Consider the following 21,136-nt stretch of genomic DNA (forward strand, 5'->3'; position numbering starts at 1 on the left):
TCTTGAAGCCCAAAGCACCGGCCTAATGACAGGTCCACAGAGTGCTGGAGACCATGGCGTCCAGTGTGTCAAGGAATGAAGACCATATGGCAGCTACCTTGGCCCAAACTGACACAGACCCCCAGCCCAGAGTATCGGGGAGCCCACAGCAGCCCACACTAAGACAGGGCTCATAGGGCCGGGACAGACACAGAGCCCCAGGGGCTGGCCTGGCTGACAGGGTACCCCTGTTGCTTCAAAGGATCACAGAGTCGACACGGATTAGACTGAAGTGGAGCCCACAGTGGCCACAGGGGTGTGGACTGACTCAAAACCTACAACGTACTGACCAAAGTGACGCCCACATAGGTTCAGGGTGACATAGAGCTCATGAGGACTTGGACTAATGAGGCAGCTGAAACACAGCCCCAGACGGGACTGGGGGTTCTCCGTGGAAGCCTCAGGATGCAGAAGACAGGAAGGGAGGAGAAGGAGGCTGCTGGGAGAGTGGAGGAGAGAGGAGGAGAGGGGAGGAGAGGCGCCGAGCAGCGCGCCAGCTCCGGGGCTGCTGTGAGCCGCTTGCTTGCCGTGGGCTGGGTGCTACTTGGCTGGGCCCCGGGTTGGAAGGTGCGAGAGAAAAAGCGCCGTTGCTGCTGCACAGCTCAGGCGGAGGAGGAAGTGGGAAGCTGGAGGCGGGCGGGCATGCGGCCCAGCATGGGGAGTGCGTCCTCCTCATCCTCCCCGGGGAGGCTGGCATTGGGGAAGACCCACTGCCCTCCCCAGGACCCTGGCATTGAGACTCCCTGCTCCAATTACCACAGGGGGCCCAGGGGTTATGGGGTTAGGGCTACGGACCTCAGGTCAAGAAGTGTCCAGCACTGGGGGAACAGACAAGCATGTCCCTGGCTGGAGGACTCAGGGTCCAGAGGATTAAAGATTCCTGCTTGCTGGGATTGGAGGTCCCCTCCATGCAGCCGGGTCCCTGGGCAGGGTGCCCTGAGCCTATGGTGTCCTTCCTCAGGGGAAAGAAAAAATAATGCAGAGTGTCCCTCCCCATGTCCCTAGCAAAGACCCCACCAGGGTCTGGAGATAGGTGCCCATATCTCTGTCCTAACTAAATCTAGCGCTGCCTCCCCAATCTGATCGGATGCCCCCCACCTGATCCTCTTCCCACCCAGGGGAGAAGCTCCTCAGGGTCCCCCTGCAGCTTCTCTTCATGCTCAGGTGAATGCAGAGGAGGCAGGGAGGGAGAGAGGGGTGTTGCTATGGAATCTTGCTACAGCAGGTCTGGTGGTATCAGGCAGGAGGGACACCAGCCTTTTTTCCAAGGGAAAAGAAGCATTTTTTGTGACCAAAGCCACAGACAGCTGTTCCACGCAGCAGCTGGTCCCCCACCCCACTAGCCCCAGGCCAAGACCCCAATGTCTCCCCCTCTCCGCCTGAGGCTCCCCTACCGCACATTCCTGGTCCTTGTGTGATAAGGTTCTCCCCTACTCTCCACCTCTTCTTTGGCCCCCTCCTCCAGGGCAGGTGTCAGGAAGAGGCTAAGCGGCTCCCAGGTCCAGGGGTACCTTCCCCTCCCCCTCCCCCTCCCCCTCCTCCACCCCTGCCACTTTCCCCATCCAGCCTGGTACTGCTGGAGAATCAACCCCTAACTCCACTCCGGCCCGCACATGTCCAGGCTGACCTACTTTCTGCCTCAGTGCAGAGGGGACACATCCTTACACACTCCTAGGCACAGCTGTGCATAGCCAAGAGACGCACACTCACTGCCCATGGGATAGACAGATGCAGGCACTTACACACCCAGACTTGTGCACACACATGCATGTGCAGAGACACCTCCCTGACTAATGAGCATGCCCAAGGACCCCCTCACGGACACACACACAGGGCTCCCAGTTTACACTGCCACACAGACGCACGTGGACAGACATATAGGCCCTCAAGCCATAGACACGATTCCCCGCAGGGGCTCCTACTCTCTCCCCAGCTCCTGCTCCCAGATCCCCATCCTCTAGGCGATGAAAACACCAAAGGAAGCCCTGCTGCCATGCCGCCATGCTGTGGGATTGGGGATCCCAGAATGGGCTCCCAGTATCCCCTCCTCCCTCCACCGTGCCTGCCTGTGGAACTGCAGGTGTGTTAGTTCCCCATGACAGGGCCCTGTACCTCCATGGGAGAGACCAAGGGTGGGGGACACATCCCTTCTGCCTTCATAGCAACGAAGGTCTGAGGCCACAGTCTGCGGAGCTCACAGGAGGGCAAGACAACACTGTGGGACCTTCAGCATCCTACTCAATCTCTCTCAGCTGCACCTCGGTTAAAACAAATACCTGGGCCGGGCGCAGTGGCTCACGCCTGTAATCCTAGCACTCTGGGAGGCCGAGGTGGGCGGATCGTTTGAGCTCAGGAGTTCAAGACCAGCCTGAGCAAGAGCGAGACCCCATCTCTACTAAAAATAGAAAGAAATTATATGGACAGCTAAAAATATATATAGAAAAAATTAGCCGGGCATGGTGGTGCATGCCTGTAGTCCCAGCTACTCGGGAGGCTGAGACAGGAGGATCCCTTGAGCTCAGGAGTTTGAGGTTGCTGTGAGCTAGGCTGATGCCACGGCACTCACTCTAGCCTGGGCAACAAAGTGAGACTCTGTCTCAAAAAAAAAAAATTAAAAAAAAAATACCTGGCCAGGCACGGTGGCTCACGCCTGTAATCCTAGCACTCTGGGAGGCCAAGGTGGGAGGATCGCTTGAGTCCAGGAGTTCGAGACCAGGCTGAACAAGAGCAAGACTCCATACCTACAAAAAATAGAAAAATAACCTGGGCATGGTAGTCCATGCCTGTAGTCCCAGATACTCAGATAACGAGGCAGGAGGATTGCTTGAGCCCAGGAGTTTGAGGTTGCAGTGAGCTATGATGATGCCATGGCACTCTAGCCTGGGTGACAAAGCGAGAATCTGTCTCAAAAAAAAAAAAAAAAGACACCTAAAATGAATACTTCCTTAATTTCGCAGAAGGGAATAGGGAAGCCCTTTGAAAATGGTCAAGCTTGGCTGGGCGCGGTGGCTCACGCCTGTAATCCTAGCACTCTGGGAGGCCGAGGCGGGTGGATCGCTCGAGGTCAGGAGTTCGAGACCAGCCTGAGCAAGAGCGAGACCCCGTCTCTACTAAAAATAGAAAGAAATTATATGGACAACTAAAATATATATATACAAAAAATTAGCCGGACATGGTGGCGCATGCCTGTAGTCCCAGCTACTTGGGAGGCTGAGGCAGTAGGATCGCTTAAGCCCAGGAGTTTGAGGTTGCTGTGAGCTAGGCTGACGCCACGGCACTCACTCTAGCCCAGGCAACAGAGCGAGACTCTGTCTCAAAAAAAAAAAAAAGAAAAGAAAAAGAAAATGGTCAAGCTTTAGGATCATTGTTTAGTCTTATTTTTCTGTGGATGTGTGTGGTACGTCTCCCACCTCTGCAAGAAGTTGCTCGGCCCAGGGGGCACATGGGGACCGAGGCCTCACAAAGACAGGCCTGGGGCAGAAAGAAGGCGGAAAATCGCTCCAGGAGGCTCACGCCACCATCTGCCCCACTTTCCCCGGGGTGACCACGCAGGCCACACCACTCAGACTTCAAAGACACGGGCTCTTGACTCCCAGAATGCCCCCCAACCAGAGCCCTGCTGCCATCCTAGGCAGCCTTGGTATCCCTGCAAAATTGGAAAGGTAGGCAGCCCCCTCCCGCTGGACCAGCACCCCTCCCAGGCCTCTGTCCTTTGCCTGCTCCCTTCCCCCGTGCACTTTTCAACTTTCCATTGAAGTTTTGGCCTCACCCACCAGTCCTCCACACCTGGCTTCAGCTTCCTTCCCTGACCAACCCAGACCCCTGGAGCCATCGCTTCATACCCTCACTCTCCTGGTCCTTGGCCTCCTCTTCCTGAAGTGGGAAGAACTCCCCACCTAGCCAGCCCACCCACCTGCCTGCTGTGCTCCGCCATGGCCAGGAAGTACCTCCACCAATTCCAGGTTTCCAAAGGTCTCAGAATTGTCCGTAGATCCCCTCTCTCAACCCCATAATTTCTCCCAGCTCCTCCATCTTTCAACCTGTAGTCGCCTGTCCCCGGGCCACGAGCCTGTTAGGAACTGGGCTGCACAGCAGTGGGCGAGCCAGCAAAGCTTCATCTGTATTCACAGCTGCTCCTCATTGCTTTCATCACTGCATAAGCTCCACCTCCTGTCAGATCAGCAGCTGCATTAGATTCTCACATGAGCGCCAACCCCGCACTGTAAACTGCATGCACGTGTGAGGGATCTAGATTTGCCTGCTCCTTATGAGAATCTAATGCCTAATGACCTGAGGTGGAGCTGAGGCAGTGATGCTAGCACTGGGGAGCAGCTGCAAATACAGATTATCATTAGCAGAGAGGTTTGACTGCACAAAAAATGTAATGTGCTTGAATCATCGGAAACTTTCCACCCACCCCTAGTCTGTAGAAAAATTGTCTTCCATGAAACCAGTCTCTGGTGCCAAGAAGGTTGGGGACCCCTGCTCTAACCCACCTGTGTCCTTCCCCTACTGCAGCCCTCAACTGAGTCTCCCACTTCTCAGGGAAAATGGAAGCTTTCCAGAAGGTTCTCTTATCTCCGTGCTCCCACAGCTCCAATTTGGCTGTCTCTAGATTCATCGTTCTTTATCTCATGCATGTGTGCACACGTGTGTATATGCAAGGATGTGTCCATGTGCACACGGGAGCAGGAGTCTGAGCCTGTTTGGGAACACACTCCCCCCCCCACCCCCCGCTGTCCACCTGAGCCCTGAGTCCCAGCCCCTGCCTTCTGCAGACACCCTCTCTCTCACTCCCCTCTTTCTAACCTCATCCCCTCCCTCCCACTTGATCCTTCTAGAGCCTTCCCCATGCAACACTATGCCCCCACATTCTCCTCAGTTCGCTCCTCCCTTGGCTCCTGTATTAGTTAGGATGAATTATGTTGTATCAGGCTAATAGTATATTATGCTTTAATTTTCTATTGTATTAGGCTGATTAGTTATATTAGTCAGGTTATGCTAAACTGTATTAGCTTAGTTAGAGTAAGTTGTATTAGTTAGGCTAAACTACTAGAACAAAGAGATCCAAAAAACGACGGTGGTTTGAAGGATGTAAAGTGTATTTCTTTCTCACGTTCCCAGTGAATGTTCCAGGTCAGTGGGGAGCTCTCACAGCCATTGGGGGACCCAGGTTCCTTCCTGTGCTGCCCCCAAGGGCACTGTTGTTGACTCGTGACCAAAGCTGGTGACCGCCATGCTGGGTTCCAGCCAGCAGGAAGAGGCAAGGGAGTATGGACAGGGCATGCCTAGGGCCTTAAAGCCCAGGCTGGGAAGGACACCCCCCACCCCCTCGCAGCCCACTGGTGGGAACGAAATCACATGGCCACACCCGACTGCCAGGAAAGTTGGGAAATGAGTCTACTACCTGGACAGCCATAGAGAACACAGATTTTGGTGGACAACCAGCCATGGTGCCAGAACTTCCTGGGTGTCCCTCCTTCCCCCAGCCACTCCTCTCACTTTCCTTAATGTCCCTCTTCTCAGCCCACACACATCCCCTGGTCATTCCTGTCCAGTCCCGTGCTGATGACTCCAACCAAACATTTCTGCCTCCAGCCCAGGTCTCTCTGGAGTGAGTGGTGGCCCAGGCACCAGGGCCAAAACCTGGGACTCGAGCCAGACTCCTCCTCTGCCTCACCCCACATTCAATCTGTCACCAAGGCTGGTGATCCCGCTTTGCAAAGGCCTCTCTGCTGAGGACCCCTCTCCTCCCTCCTGCTGACCCTGCCTTGTTCTCACGGCCTCCACCCCTCCCCCCGTGCCACACCACCCTCCCCAGGAAAGTGGCAGTGGGTGTTCCCCAAGGCCCAGTCCTGAGCCCTCCTTGCTTCTCTTTGTCCTTTTCAGTGTTTCCCTGGGACACCACATGCAGCCTCCCAGCTTTCATTCCCACAGACACCCAGGTGACTCATACGAGTAGCTCTCCGGCCCTCACACCTTCTCCGAGCACCAGACACAAATATCCACTTGACATTTTCCCTTGGATGCCTCCAAGGCACCTGACTCTGAGCTCAGGATTTCCCCCCATATCCTGTCTCTATCATTGTCAACTCTGGTATTTCAAGCCAGAGCCCCGAGACTCTTGTCATCTCTCTCCCTCATCCTCACCATATTTGGTCAGTTGTACCTGTGTCCCCATCCCTGCTGCTGTCCCCCTGGCCCAGGCCACCATCACCTCTTGCCTGGACTATGACAGTGGCCTCCTAGTCAATCTCGCCACATTTGCTTTTGTCTCCATGTTCCACACTGATGCCACAGTGATCTCTCCAAACGCAAATCAGATTGTCACCGCCATGCATCCCAGAATAAACCAAAATCCTTACCTTGGCCTCAAGGCCCCATGAGATCTGCCCCTGCCTCAGCCTCTCCCTCCCCTACTCTGGGCTCCGGCCACACTGGAGTTCTCCCAGTTCTTTGATCTCCAAGGCCCTTCCCCAGGCACACTGCTCCCTCTTCCTGGAACACGCTCTCCTCTCCTCTCCTGTCATTAACTCCTAGCCATCCCCCCAAGCTTGTCTCGCTTCCCTAGAGAAGCCCTTCTGCTCTCCCCGACTGGAGCAAACCCTCTTGGCACGGCCCTTGGCCCTCACACTCCTTTCCTTCACGGTTCTTGTCACAACCCAAGATCATCAATTGCAAGCCGTGGCCCCCACTGCCAGCTTGAGAGGGCCAGGCCCCTGGCTGTTTTGCTCACCTTTGTCTCCCAGTGCCTGGCATAGTGCCCAGCACGTAGTGTGTGCTCAAATTAATATTTATTGAACCAAGAATAAATAAAGTATATGGCTACTGAAGCCTGATTGGGTCACCCCTAAAGGGCTCCCCGTTGCCTTCAGAATAAACTCCTTATCCTGACATCCAGACCTTTTGTGATCTGACCCCTGTCTGCCTCATCTCTTGTCACATGCACCCTGTGTCCTGCCTTAAGTGCCTTTGCACATGCTCTGTGCTCTGTCCTCAGCACCTCCCAGGCCTTCTTCACTTCACAAATGCCTACATATCCTCCAAGACTCAACTGAGACATCTCCTCCTCTGGGAAGCCCCATCCCGCCTCCTGGTATAACACTACACAGAGATGAAATGAATTAACGACTACTTCACACAACAGCATGGATGAATCCCACACGCATGGTGCTGAGCAAAAAAAGCCAGACCCAAAAAAGTACCTTCCATTTCTATGCAGGTCAAAAACAGGCAGAACGGATCTGCGGCGACAGAGAGCAGCATGGTGGTCGTCTCTGGGTGGGGGATCGACTGGGAGGGGGCCCCACTGAGCCTCCTAGAGGCTGGAAATCCTGCTTCCCTAGGTCTGGGTGGTGATCAAACAGGTATGTATGCGTGTAACATTCATCAAGCTGGACTTTTTGTGCATTTTAGAGTAGGGAATTTCACCTCTATTTTTTTAAGTGTTATAATTTTGTAATGAATCACCAAGGATGACAAATCTCCTGTGTCTGAGAGTCACTTGGTGCCACAGAGTTCCCTGCTTTTAGGTGGTGATGCTGAGTCTCAGAGAGGGCACATCTACAGAGAGTCCGCTCGCACGAAGGGACTGCATGTCCTGTTATTCCCACTATAAGCACCTCAGAGCAGGCTCTGTGTCTCTGTGTCTCTGGCACAGAGCTCTGTGGCCTCCACATATTGGTGGGGGCTACTCTCACCCCAGAACTGGTTGCTGCTAGCGTGGTGTAACATGGCAGCAGTGTGGTTGTTAAGAACCCAAACTCAAAAGGGCACAATTCTGTAACTGTATGGGCTTAACCTCCGTGTGCCTCGGTTTCCTCATCTGCAAAACGGGGGTAATAACAGTACCTACTTCATAGTGTTGTTCTGAGGATTCAATGAGCGCCTAAGCACAAAGCACTTAGAGCAATGCCTGGTTCCAACTAAGTGCCATTCCCGCTCTAAGAGGAAAACCCAGTCATACAGAGCAGACCTAAACTTTGCTCCTCCACTGGCTGTGTGACCTCAGGCAAGCCAATTAACCTCTCTGAGCCCCATTTCCTCATCTGTTAAACACATAATAATACCCATCTATTGTTATGAAAGCAAAATAATGCATGCAAAGCACCTGACACCTGCCTTAAGTTCCCGGTGTCCAGGGACCAAGTCTTGCACATGGATCCCGCTCATGCCCCAGCACAGGGCCCAGCACCAGGAGGCATTCAATTGCTTGGGAAAATTAATCCCTTTCCCACTCACCCTTCTCGGCTGGTCTTCCTCGCCTGCTGCTAGCAGACAGCAGCATCTAGTGGACAAACTCTGGAACTGCATTCTGGCCAACGGCCACTCGCCACGCCGCCGCGTGCAGTCCTTCAAACAAACCTTTTAAAATATGCCCTCCGCTCTTGGACAGGTATTCATTACGCGCCTGCAGTGCACCGGGCACTGATCCAGGACCTTAAAAAATGGAGCAAGAGATACAAGATGACCATAGAGGGGTTAAAAAAAATCACAAATAATTATAACCTTGTCATCAATACCCTAACTTTTCGTCTTAAAGAAAATATAAACACTTTGTAGGGGGACTTGGCACACTGGGTGGCGTCTCCTCAGGAAGTTTTTACAATTGCAAGAGTGATTTTGAAGTGGCTGTTATGTGTCAGTGACTCTTAGTTAATGCCAAGGCAATAAAATGAAGGCTTAGGTCAGACAGGTTCCACCATGAGTAGTACGCTGACCCCGGCTCTCCATGGAGGGAAGCGCGAGTGTTGGGCTCCAAAGCCGTACTCTCCCTCCATGGTCCACAGTCCCTCCCTCCCAGACACAGAAGGGTGAAGAGGATCTAGAGGTGGTATGGAGCACATCCAACTGGAGGAATCGGAAGACTTCATGGAAGAGATGGCATTCTAAATGGGCTTTGCAGAATGAAGGTAAAGATGGCTTTGGAGAATGAATGGGGGAGTGGGGGGAGGCTGGGGGAGGAAGTGCATCCCAGCACAGCAGACCACAGCTTACAAAGTCAGGTAAGAGGGATGAGGCTGCACAGGGGAGGGGGTGTCTAAGGCCTAATCATATAGGACCCCAAAAGACAGGCCAAGGAGGCTGCATTTTATAAAACCAGGGGACCCACTGAGTAAGAAGGTAACCTGATCTGAGGGGAGCAGGAAAAAACAGGCATCCAGAAACTATTTAGGTGGCTACTGCAATAATGGAGACTAGAGGTGGCGGGCGCTGCATAGTGAGGAAGTGGAGATCATGGATGCTGGAGATATGGGGTGGGGTGGGGGGAGGCAGGGGAGGTTTGGAACTACATAGCTGTGGGTCAAATGGGAGGACCCAGCAGAGAACTCAGGGTGCTCAATCTCAGGAAGCAATGGGGAGAAAGGCAGAGCTATGACCAGAATGTGGACTTGACCAGGGAGACTGATGTGGGCAGGGGACAGGGACAATGAGTTTGGGCCTCAACAGGGAGTGTATGAGTAGCCAGCATCCACGTAGAGATATGGGACCAAAGTGCAGGAGAGGCATTGGAGGGAAAAGAGACAGGGACAGTCACTTACCCATGCAGGCGCACGCTGCAGACCTGGGAGAGGGAAACAAAGGCAGTCCTGGAGGAGATGGGGCAGAGGGCAGGTGTCACCTGGACTTTATCCAGCTCCCTCTTTTTAAAGCTTCCTGAGGACAGAAGGAAGAAGAGGAGACAGAAGACAAAGGAGGGGCCTTTGTGGAGAGAGAACTAGGAAGCCCTCGTGAGCACCCAGCAGTGTCACAGGCCACTGAGAAGTCCAGGGACGGGCAGGGAGGATCAGCTGCATTGGTGGTTGGGTCTGTCAGTTTCAGGGGCAGGCGTCAGGTCAGGCTGCCAAGATTTAAGGGGCAAGAGGCAGAGGGGGTGGGGGCGGCTGAGGCTCCCAGGAGGAGGGAGGGGATGGTAAGCGGGCTGGACTTGGGTGAGGCAAGTGAGCGCTCACTCTTCTCACTCTTGGGGGGCCTGCAAGAGACCCTGGCAAGGAGGCACAGAAACCCAGAAGCCCACGGGGAGGAGACCTCTGAGACTAAAGGAAAAGAGATAACCTGGTAAGAGAACTTAGAGACCCAGGCCGAAACTGAGACCCCACGATCTCCACATTCCTAACAAACAGCAGTGGCTGGTGGCTGGAGGGGAAGGGTGGAAGCAGGGGCTGTGGACACCTAAAGAGACCCAGGAGAGCCAAGGACACCAGGGAGGGACAGTGGACTTCCTCAGGGGGCTCTAGTGTACGGTTGGGGGAGGAGGAGTCTCAGCTTCCTGGGGGGACCCTGGGGGAAGCAGGGGTCAGACTCTCCCCTGCTGCTGCTATTCGGGGACACTTGTGGCACTAGCTCTGGAGGGGCCGTGCCCCACACCAACCCCAACCACTCCATTACATGCTTCCTTTCCCCAGAAAGTCTAGGCAGGTTTCTTCTTCTGGGGTTTAGTTTCTGTGGTGGGCTGAATGATGGAGCCCAAAAAGATCTGTCCATGTCCCATTCCCCGCCCCACCCCCAACCTGTGAATATGACCTTATTTGGAAAAAGGATTTTTGTAAATGTAATAAAATTAAAGATGTCAAGATGAGAGCATCCTGGAGTATCGGGTGGGCCCTGAAGCCACTATCAGTGTCCTCATAAGAGACAGAAGAGAAGGCCACGTGAAGACACAGGCAGAGATTGGACTTCTGCAGCCACAAGCCAAGGAACATCGGGCCGCCAGCGGCTGGAAGAGGCGAGGAAGGAAACTTCCCCCAGAGCCTTCGAGGGAGCACAGCCCTGCCCACACCTTAATTTTGGACTTCTGGCCTCCACAATTGTGAGAGAATAAATTCCGGTTTTTTAAACCCCCAAGTTTGTGGTAAATTGTTAAGGCAGCCCTAGGAGGTTAACACAGTTCCCTATTCTGTGCGTGACTAGAAGGTTTCTGGGGATGCTCAGCCCTGAGTCTCCCGAGCTAACCCTCACTCACAAGGAGGGGAGTTCCAAGTCTGGCCAAAAGGTACGTTTTTTTAACTCACTGCCCCGCCCCCTTTCAGGTTGAGGTTTAACCCTTTCACTCGTTGCGGGGGGAGCGGTGCAGGGAGGAGGGAAGCCAAACTAACAGCATCACCTCCTTCTCCCAGAGGAGGAGAGTCCAAAAGAGTATTTCAAGCCCACCGCCCCTTCCTCCCTCGTCTGCCCAGCACGCACGCCGGCAGCCATCGCCCAGCTCCAGGCTGCTCGAAAGGGCCAGAGTTGACCCAGAGCACGTTACTAAAAGCGAGGAGCTTTTTAAAAACAGGGAGTCTGTCTGCCTTTCCTAATTTCTCCTTGCAAACATCACCCCTCTTCATGGCAATCCTCTCCCCACATCTCGAGTCTACCTTCTTCCCTCCCTCCTCCATTCTTGGGGTATAAGACAGACACCCCGAGCACAGGATGGAAGACTCTCTCCCACCCCTCCCTCCTCCCTTCAACACAGCTGGAGGGGGGAGGGGAGGTCAGCAGGGTTCACAAAGGCCAGATGTTAAGGAAAAAGAGAGCGGTGCCCACCCCACGCCCACCCACCCCACCCCCACCCTCACCCCCAGGGAAAGAAAAATGAAAGGAGACAGCTTTTAAACCAAACAAAACTTTTGTGGTCCAAAATGGTTTTTCTCAAGAATCTGCTCTATGCAAACAATAACAACTTTTTACAAGGCATTTTCACAGAAAAGGAGACAAGTCCTTCCCCAGTGTCGTATGTGGGAATTGTTCCTCCCTCGCCCCGTTTTAGGGGAAAAAGGGGGCGCTATTCACTAGTGCGGGCAGAAGGTCACTGAGTCCCTTGATTGTGGGGCAGATGCAGCCCCCCTCTAGCTTCCCTTCATATCTCAACTTGGAATGTCCCTAAAACCTGACCTCCCCTGACCTCACCTGGGTGGAGGAGAAAGCGATTCCACTCCTCTCTGACTCAAGGGGATCCTCCTAGCCTGAGGGCTGAGGGTGTGATCCCGGCCTATCTCTACTCTCCCCTAGAAAACAGAACCTCTGACCCCAGACCTAATCTCCAGGCCCTGCCCCCTTCCGATCCGTCAGATTCCTGACAACTCCTGCAATGCCTCAGGCTGGGGCCGAAGCTGAAGGTACCTCAACCCAGGTCTCATCCAAATCCCAACTTTGCCCCTTCAAACCCCAGGGGACCTTGCAGTTGGGTCAAGAGCCCTTTCGTTTACCCCCTCTGCAAAAAGCGGCTTGTTTTATCTCTACCCTTTAAAAGGGCTGAGTTTGGGTGTCCAAAGAATGGACTCACGCCTGCCCTCTACTTCCACCCCCTCCCATCCATAAATCGGTGGAGAGGACCTCGAAAGGCGACTTGTTTGGTCTGATTTTATTGATTTCTTCCACCTTCCATTACTTTCCCTGGGACAGTCTCTTGCCCCTTCCCCGGGCAAAGTCTGCACTTTCCCAGAAGAGAAGGTCCCTCAGCCCTTAAGAGAGAGGAGTAAACTGGAGGAGGGAGCTGACTAATCAAGGCGTGGGGGGGGGGGTCTCTTTTACCCACCAGACCTTATAAACTGAAAACAAACAGGGAACATTGAAGGAGGAACCTCCAAAACTGGACAAAAAGGAAAGGTTAGTGGCTGAGACTGAAGATCTCACCAATTAGAGGGTCACTTGAGCTGGGGGTGCCTAGAAAGAGAACAGGATGAGGGTGATCTTCCCCTGGCCCAAACTGCTCCCTCCTCCATTAAGGCTCAGGTGGTGCTAGGAGTGCTAGGGAAGGCCTGAGGGAATCTAAGGGTTAAAGGCCTGACGGTGGGGGTGGGGGATGCCCCCAGGGAGCTGCCAATCACCTCCCCACCCCCACCACAGCCCCCACACCCCCAGGCTCCCACAGACACAGAAACAACCAGTTTGTCCATCACGGAGGTCTCTACTCTCCCGCTCCCCCTCTTTTTTTGGTCTTTCAGCGGTGGCCTCCTTTACTGCCACTGGGGTGAAGGCCCTGCCCCTAGAGATCCAAGAAGGAAGGGGGCAGGGATAGGAATCTGTGTCATTCAGCTTTTTTCTGTTAAGCCTCCTGACTCCAGCTCTTGGTTTCTCTGCAAAGGATGAGGGGAGGGAATGTCACCCCAACCACTTAGGTGCTTGACGATCACTGTCATTTGAAGTCCCTCTGTCCACAGCCCATAAAACATAAAGGAAGGGGACAGGCAAACGTGAGGAACGGGGCTCTCTCCTCGAGCCGGTAGTTTGGCCACGGCCCCAATTTTTCCCCCTTGGCAGAACAGGTCCCACGCTCAGAGTTCCTCCACGTTGATCCCCCAGAATTTGAGGCCAGGGGGCTCAGGGACAGCAGGACCCCCCATCTGCCACCTCCACAGGGGATGGGCAGGCGGGGGCTTAGAGTTTCCCTGGAGGCGAAGCGAGGATGCCGGCCCTAAGTCTCCATCCTCCCCAACCACCAGGGCCGGGGGGCAAGGGAAGCAGTCGAGGAGGCTGAAGGTGCTCGTGGTGGGGAGCGTGGGCGCAGGACGGCGGGGCTGCACGCTGCGCGGAGGGGGCGCCGGCCGCCGACGCTTCTTGGCGGCTCCCCGGGCGGGCCCTTTAGCTGGCGGCCTCTCAGGCCCCCGACGCAAACTAGGAGTGTCCAGGGCGAAGCCCTTTGCATAACACCAAAGTTTAGACCGGCGGATCAGACGATCGAAATGTTCCTGGCGGAGATCTCCCGGCGCGGCCGGAGCTGTGCTGGCCGTCGAGGGACTAGTGGCTGGTGCCTCGGGGGCGGCTGGCGGGGGGTTTCCATCGACTGCGGGTGTCTGGCCCGGCAGGGACGGCTCCGGCGCCGCCCCGGGACCCGCGGGCTCGATAGAGAGGCCCACAGGTGGCGACGGAGGCCGGGAACTGGGCTCCTGAGGCGGGCTGGCGGCTGGGCCAGGCTGGGACTCGAGACCCGGGGCTGGCCTAGGCGGGGACGAGGCGAAGCTGGTCGTAGATACCCGAGGGCGCCAGGACGCCGGGCAGCGGCCCGGAGGTGCACAGGAGCGAGCGCCGAAGTGCGGGAAACTGCCTCCGCCCTCTTCCTCCTCTCCGGCGCGCGGGTACACTGCGACGTTGTCGGCATCCTCGGTGGCCGGGGAGTTCGAATCGCTGGACGGCCCGGCCTGTCCCCCGAGGTGCTTCAGGCCATCCGGGGCCCTGCCGCCAGTGCACAGGGGGGCGCGAGGGCCCAGCAGCACGGGGGCCCGCGCCGCCAGCTCCCCAGGCCCCAGGTCCAGAGAGGACGCCCGGGGTTTGGCAAGGGCATAGAAGGCAAGGGCACGCAGGCACAGCGGAGAGAACTCCTGGGTCCCCCGACGCGGCTTCCGGGGTGTGGGGGAGCAGGGCGACCCTCGTGGGGACGCCGGCACTGCCAGGCGGGGAGCGGGGCACAGAGTCTCCATAGAGCAGCCCGAGGGTATGCCCACTGAGGGGGCCCCGGTCCCAACGGCGGGATGCCCTGGCTGCCCGAAAAGCCCACGGGCGAGGGGAACATCGCCCCCCCTCGACGGGGAGGTCTCTGCTCACGGGCGCCCCCGGCCCACAACCCGGGGCCGCAGAGCTCTGGCTCCCTCTTCGATCTCGTCACGCGGCCCTCCCGGCGGCCGGACTCCTGGGTCCCTGCGTGTCCCGGCGCGGTCGGCCGCCCTTCCTGCCGCCGCGTTCCCTGCGCAGCCCCGGCGGGAGCCCCTCTCCAGTCGCCCGAAACGCAAAGCCGGGGGAAACAAAGCGGCCAGCAGCCGCGGGAGGCGGGAAGGACCCCGGGCCCGGCACCCGGTGCCCGGGCCCAGGCGGCGGGGAGGGCGCCTTCCGCCCGCTCGGCTTCTTTCTTCCCCGCTGGCTCCCGGAGACCGCGTTATAGAGAACTGCCCCCTAGCTGCCCCAATACCAGCGCCGGGGCCGCGAGCCCGCCGCTGATTGGGCAGCACTGCCCGTGACGTTAGCCCGGACCCCACCCCTCCGGCGGCACCGCCCCCGTCCCCATTCCGCACACAGACACACACACGTGGACCCGGCGCGGCGGCGGCTGGGAGGGAGCGAGGGGGGGGGAGTATGCGCGGGTGGGATCGCGAGGGGCCGAAAGCGCCGCTGCACGTGGCCCGGTGGCGTCCTGGGATTTAGTCTGCACAGAGCTCCTCATTTTTCCCTGAGCAGTCACAGTTTTTGCATCTGTAAAATGGGACTGTTCATATCTGCCCCCTTGGGGCTAAAAAAGCTACTTGAATCGATATAGATGAATCTCAAAAACAATGTTGAGGGCAAAGATAAAATGAAGCGATGGTTGTTTACAAGCTTTGTGAAGCAGGGACTCTTGTGGGCCGAGAATGTTCCTTGCTTGTCTGTTCCCTGCCCCTAGAAGAGTGGCTGGCACACAGCGGACACACAGAATGTTTGTAGAATAAGTAGTTAGGAATTCAGTAAGGGTGTGCAAGAAGAACAAAGGAAAATCAGTTTGGAGGGGGGAAGTATTATTACACCCAGGGAAGACGATAAATCGGTTTTCACAGTACCTATTTCCATTTCTCCGATGCAGTATCTAAATATCATACCCCCCTCTTAACTAAATTCCTAGGGGCTGGCTCTGCAGCCGCCACCACCCCCGCACCTCAATCCCAGGACGCTGCTTTCTGAGGCTTGAGCTACCAAAATGGGTTGAAGAGGCCAGAGGAGAGGACACACAGATCCTCACTCTCATCTTCTCCAAGGAAAGCAAAGAAAAAGTGAATTCCCAATAAAAATCCTAATAATGCAGCACACACACACCTCCAGCACGTTCTTTCACCTCTCCTTTCTTTAGTTTCTGGGTCTCTGACTGTTACATGAAAGTCCATGAATGTCTTTTTTCTTTACTGTCCGTCTCTCCCGTTATTCTGGAAATGAACCGACGAGGACTTTGTCTTGATCACTACTGCATCCCCTCTGCCTAGAACAGTGCCCAAGACGTAATAGGTGCTCAGTTAATATTTGTGAGTGAGTGAGTGAATGAATGAATCCTCGGGATATTTCTCTCATGATAAAAATCAGGCTTTGGGACATGGCTGCTTCCCATCTGCAGAAATACAGAGATTGGTACAATGTCTGGGAGTAGAGTTGTGGAAGGTTGCTAGGAGGGCCACAGAGAGAAATATCTCATTTTTTGGGCCAGGGCAAGAGAGGGTTTCTGTAAGGGGACAAATGATGCAGCTTGCATGCTGACTCTCTGCACAGTGACAACAGAGGCATTGTTTTCCTATATGTCATCAAATAATATCTAGGAGGAAAGGGATAATGAGGGTCTGCCTCCCCCACCTGCAGAGACCAGACGCAGAGTCCTGAGGTGGGGCTCGGGTCTGAGGAGGAGAAGGTGTGCTGTTCTATTGCTCCAAACACTCACTACCTGCAGAAGAGATCTTCAGAGCAGTTGTCACGAGGGGGGATCCTGGGTCCTGCCAGGATCTAGACTCCCAAGCTCATAATTGCCTCAAGAGCCCTGGCTCCACCCTATACACACACGCCTGTGAGGAAAGTTCTGGAAGGATGATGATCTTCACAACTGTCTCTTCTGGGGACAGTGCTGAGGACTCTGATCCTGAGCCAGCATTGCCATATTTCTTTTGCTTGTGGGCTGGAAGGTATCTGCTTCAATCCAGCCTCTTCGTAGCCATGATGCCTGGGGAAGGGGCTTGGGCCCCATCTGCACGGACCTGGACTGGGAAACTCCTTTTATCCCCTAGAGTCACATTCCTGTTTGCATTCCCGTGCCTAGCACAGTGTTGATACAGGAGAGAAAGGCCACGAAAATTTCGGTATGAATAAATGAGTGGATATTACAAAACAGTGAGCATCAAATGGCCTCTTCTTTCTCTGACTCCAAAAGCTGCCATCCCCCTTGTGAGTTTGGGAGATTTATTGAAGAGTCATTACTACTGAGAGTCCTTCCCTCTGCCTCAGCTTCCCCTTCTTCCCCTTGCTCTAATTAGGCCCCCTAGAATATAGCCAGAGGGGTGGCAGCGCTTTACAAACAGTAGGGGTTAGTGTGAGTCTCTGTCCAGCTGAAAGGACCTGGGGTCATCCCACCACCTTTTCAGAGGACTTGGACTAGGAATGCCAGATGTGCAACCCTGGGCAGGTCACCTAGACCCTCTGAGTCTCAATGTCCCTATCAGTGAAAAGGAGGTAACGGTGGCTTCCTCACAACATTGTCAGGAAGGCTGAAACTTGATGTGAGCGGTCACCCTTGCTCATGTGGGCGGCCCAGCTGATGCAATTCCCATTGCCTACAGCAGAGGACACTCGACCCCGTCCTCAGTTTAAGAGATGAGGGAGGCAACATCCTTCTCCGGAACCTCTCCTCCTCCCCACAGGAGGAAAAGAGAGACAAGGCTGGATGATGGGTCCATCTGACACCTCTGGAACACGGGATAGAAAGGGCCCCTCCGGACCTGGAAGCCAGCCCTTCCCCTTCCTTGGCCCATCCAGGTCTCACCCATGGCAGTAAGGACTACGTTCAAGGATTCTGGAGCAGGGAAACTGCCCAAGTGCCCTTTCCCATAGCAAGGACCACAGGGAACTACACCCCGTATGTGCAGCCCCATAATAATTTCTGTAGCACTTACTGCATGCCAATATCTGTTCTAACTCTATGTTAGATCCTATGACACAGATACTATATTTTTAAATGTACATACCACACATAACCCATTTAAGTATCCAATTCAGTGATGTTTAGTAAATTTACAAAGTTACACAACCATCATCATAATCCAAATTTAGAACACTTCTTACGAGATCCCCCATCCCCAACCCTGGGTGACTAACCTACTTTCTGTCTCTACAGATCTCCCTTTTCTGGACATTTCATATAAATGGAGTCAGACAGTAGGTAGTCCTTTGCATCTCACTTCTTTCTCAAAAGCATGTTTTTGAGGTTTATCCATGTTGTAGCATGTATTAGCAGTCTGTTCCCTCTTATTGCTGAGTAGTAGCTCATTGTATGGATATACCACATTTTGTTTATCCAATCACATTTAGGTTGTTTTCGCTTTTTGGTTATTATGAATAATACTGTTATGAACCTTGGTGTACAGGTTTTGTGCAGACATATTTTTTTGTTTTTGTTTTTAAGAGATGCGGTTGTGCAGGCTGGACTTGAACTCCTGAGCTCAAGCGATCCTCCTGCCTCAGCCTCCTGAGTAGCTGGGACTATAGCAACACACCACTGCGCCCGGCTGACATATGTTTTTATGTTATATTCTTAAGTAGACAGTTAAGAGTGGAATTGCTGGGTCATATGGTACATTTATGTTTAACTTTTTTAAAAACTGCCAAGCTGTTTTCCAAACTGGCTATACCATTTTACATTGCTATTAATAGCCATGTTATAAATTAGGACAACTGAGGGAGAGAAGTTATGTGACTTGCACAAGTCACACTGCTAGCAAGTGGCATAGCCAGGACTCAAACCCAGGCAGCCGGCTCCTAAGCTCACACTGGGCTCGTAACCACGAGTCTGCACCTCGGTGACAATGAATCTAAGAGGGAAACCATTTCTCCACCCTATCACACCCTGGCCTGGCCTCCACCATTTTAGCCCTTCTTGCTTCCAGAACTCCTTAAGTCAGCAGGGCTACATCACCCCCTAGCATAAACCCATACGTTGATCTACCTCCTCTGGAAATGTGCACCCAAGGTTAATAGCTTAAATTCTGGACTCAGATGGGTCAGTTTACATTCCAGACTCATCATTTTACCAGCTACGTGACTTTGGGGCAACTTACTTAACCTTTGGAAGCTTTAGTTTCCCCATCTATAAAATAGGAATAGCATCTTCCTTCTTGCAATTAAAAAAGTGTTTTATTATGGAAAATTTCAAACCGAGACAAAAGTAAACAGAGGAGTGCAATTAACCTCCATGTACCCAATACTCAGCTTCAACATCTATCAACTCATGGTCAGTCTTCTTTCATTCTTGTCCCATCCACTTCCTCCTCTACTCACATTTTTTAAAAATCAACTTTATTGGCTGGGCGCGGTGGTTCACGCCTGTAATCCTAGCATTCTGGGAGGCCAAGGTGGGCGGATCGTTTGAGCTCAGGAGTTCAAGACCAGCCTGAGCAAGAGCGAGACCCCGTCTCTACTAAAAATAGAAAGAAATTATATAGACAGCTAAAAATATATATAGAAAAATTAGCCGGGCATGGTGGCGCATGCCTGTAGTCCCAGCTACTCGGGAGGCTGAGGCAGAAGGATTGCTTGAGCCCGGGACTTTGAGGTTGCTGTGAGCTAGGCTGACGCCATGGCACTCCAGCCCAAACAACAGAGTGAAACTCTGTCTCAAAAAAAAAAAAAAATCAACTTTATTAAGGTATGATTTACATACAATAAAATGCACATTCTAAGTGTACAGTTCAAATATTTCTTTTTTTTTTTTTTTTTTTTTTTGAGACAGAGTCTCACTCTGTTGCCCGGGCTAGAGTGAGTGCCGTGGCTTCAGCCTAGCTCACAGCAACCTCAAACTCCTGGGCTCAAGCGATCCTCCTGCCTCAGCCTCCCGAGTAGCTGGGACTACAGGCATGCACCACCATGCCCGGCTAATTTTTTGTATATATATATTTTAGTTGTCCATATAATTTCTTTCTATTTTTAGTAGAGACAGGGTCTCACTCTTGCTCAGGCTGGTCTCGAACTCCTGACCTCGAGCGATCCACCCGCCTCGGCCTCCCAGAGTGTTAGGATTACAGGCGTGAGCCACCGCGCCCGGCCTCAAATATTTCTGACAAAGGAATATACTGATGTTACCACCACAGTTAAGATATAGAACATCCTATAATTTCATACCTAAATATGAAATTTCAATATGCATTTCTACAAGATAAGGACTCTTTAAGAAAAAACATAACCCCAACATTATTATCAAACCTAAAAAGAACCAACAGTCAACCTTTAACCCTGTCAAATAGCTAGTTAGTTTTCAAATTTCTGGCCAGATATGGTGCTCATGCCTGTAATCCTAGCACTCTGGGAGGCCGAGACAGGAGGATCCCTTGAGCTCAGGAGTTCAAGACCAACCTGAGCAAGAGTGAGACCCCATCTCTATTAAAAACAGAAAAATTAGCTGGGTGTTGTGGTGCATGCCTGTGGTCCCAGCTACTCCAGAGGCTGAAGCAGGAGCATCACTTGAGCCCAGGAGTTGGAGGTTGCAGTGAGCTACAGTGATGCCACTGCACTCTACCCAGGGCTCAAAAAAAAAGAAAAAAAATTCTAATTATCTTATATTTTTTTCTTTACAATTTGTTTATTTGAATTAAGATCCACAAAATATATAAAACATACTTAAAAATTATTTATTGTTTATCTGTCATTCAAATGTGACTAGACATCCTGCTTCATCTGGTGACCCTATCTATGTTCCAGGTGCTATTCTAGAATTGGAGGTCCAGCAGTGAGCAAGGCAGACAACCCCCACCTCTGGGAGTTTACCTCCTAGTAAACTTGGGGAGCCAGGTAATATACAAGCAGACGATATTCCTTCTGGGGATATGGTGAGGGTTAAACGAGAAAACCCATATGTTTAGTGCCTGGTCCATAGAGGCCCTTGATCCATGTATTAGTAAGTGCTCTTGGCAGTAGCTTAGGCCACCTCCCATTTTCCCTGCTTTTTTCCTTGTCCCCTGCTCCATATTCCCCCAGGAATTATTCTAGGCTTGCCCTCCTCCTGCTGTACGTCCTCCATATGTCCATGGTTGGTTGGTTCATTCATCTCTTTGCCCCACAGTGACTGAGCACCCACCACGTAGCAAGCCCCAGGCCCTGGGAATTCAGAGATGACGGAGACACAGTCTGGTGGGGGAGATGGACGTTACAGGCTAATTCGAGAAGTAGCAATTATGGGATGACCATGGTCCTTGGAATCTTAGAGGAGTGGTCACCCTAGAGGAAGAGGAAGGAAGTCTTTTCAAAGATGGTAATCTTCCCGCCGGGCTCTGTGGCTCACGCTTGTAATCCTAGCACTCTGGGAGGCCAAGGCAGGTGGATCGTTTGAGCTCAGGAGTTCGAGACCAGCCTGAGCAAGAGTGAGACCCCGTCTCTACTAAAAATAGAAAGAAATTAGCCAAACAACTAA

General features: G+C 53.3%; 1 protein-coding gene across 1 annotated transcript; it reads right to left on the reverse strand.

Annotated features, from left to right (window-relative positions):
* Window positions 1-12,826: 12,826 nt before the first annotated feature.
* Window positions 12,827-14,864, reverse strand: EPOP (elongin BC and polycomb repressive complex 2 associated protein). The gene has a single exon (XM_069481317.1). The coding sequence runs from the start codon at window positions 14,436-14,438 to the stop codon at window positions 13,296-13,298; it is 1,143 nt and encodes a 380-aa protein (XP_069337418.1). The 5' UTR covers window positions 14,439-14,864; the 3' UTR covers window positions 12,827-13,295.
* Window positions 14,865-21,136: the final 6,272 nt, after the last annotated feature.

This window comes from Eulemur rufifrons, chromosome 9 (assembly GCF_041146395.1).
Source record: "Eulemur rufifrons isolate Redbay chromosome 9, OSU_ERuf_1, whole genome shotgun sequence".
Taxonomy (NCBI): domain Eukaryota; kingdom Metazoa; phylum Chordata; class Mammalia; order Primates; family Lemuridae; genus Eulemur; species Eulemur rufifrons.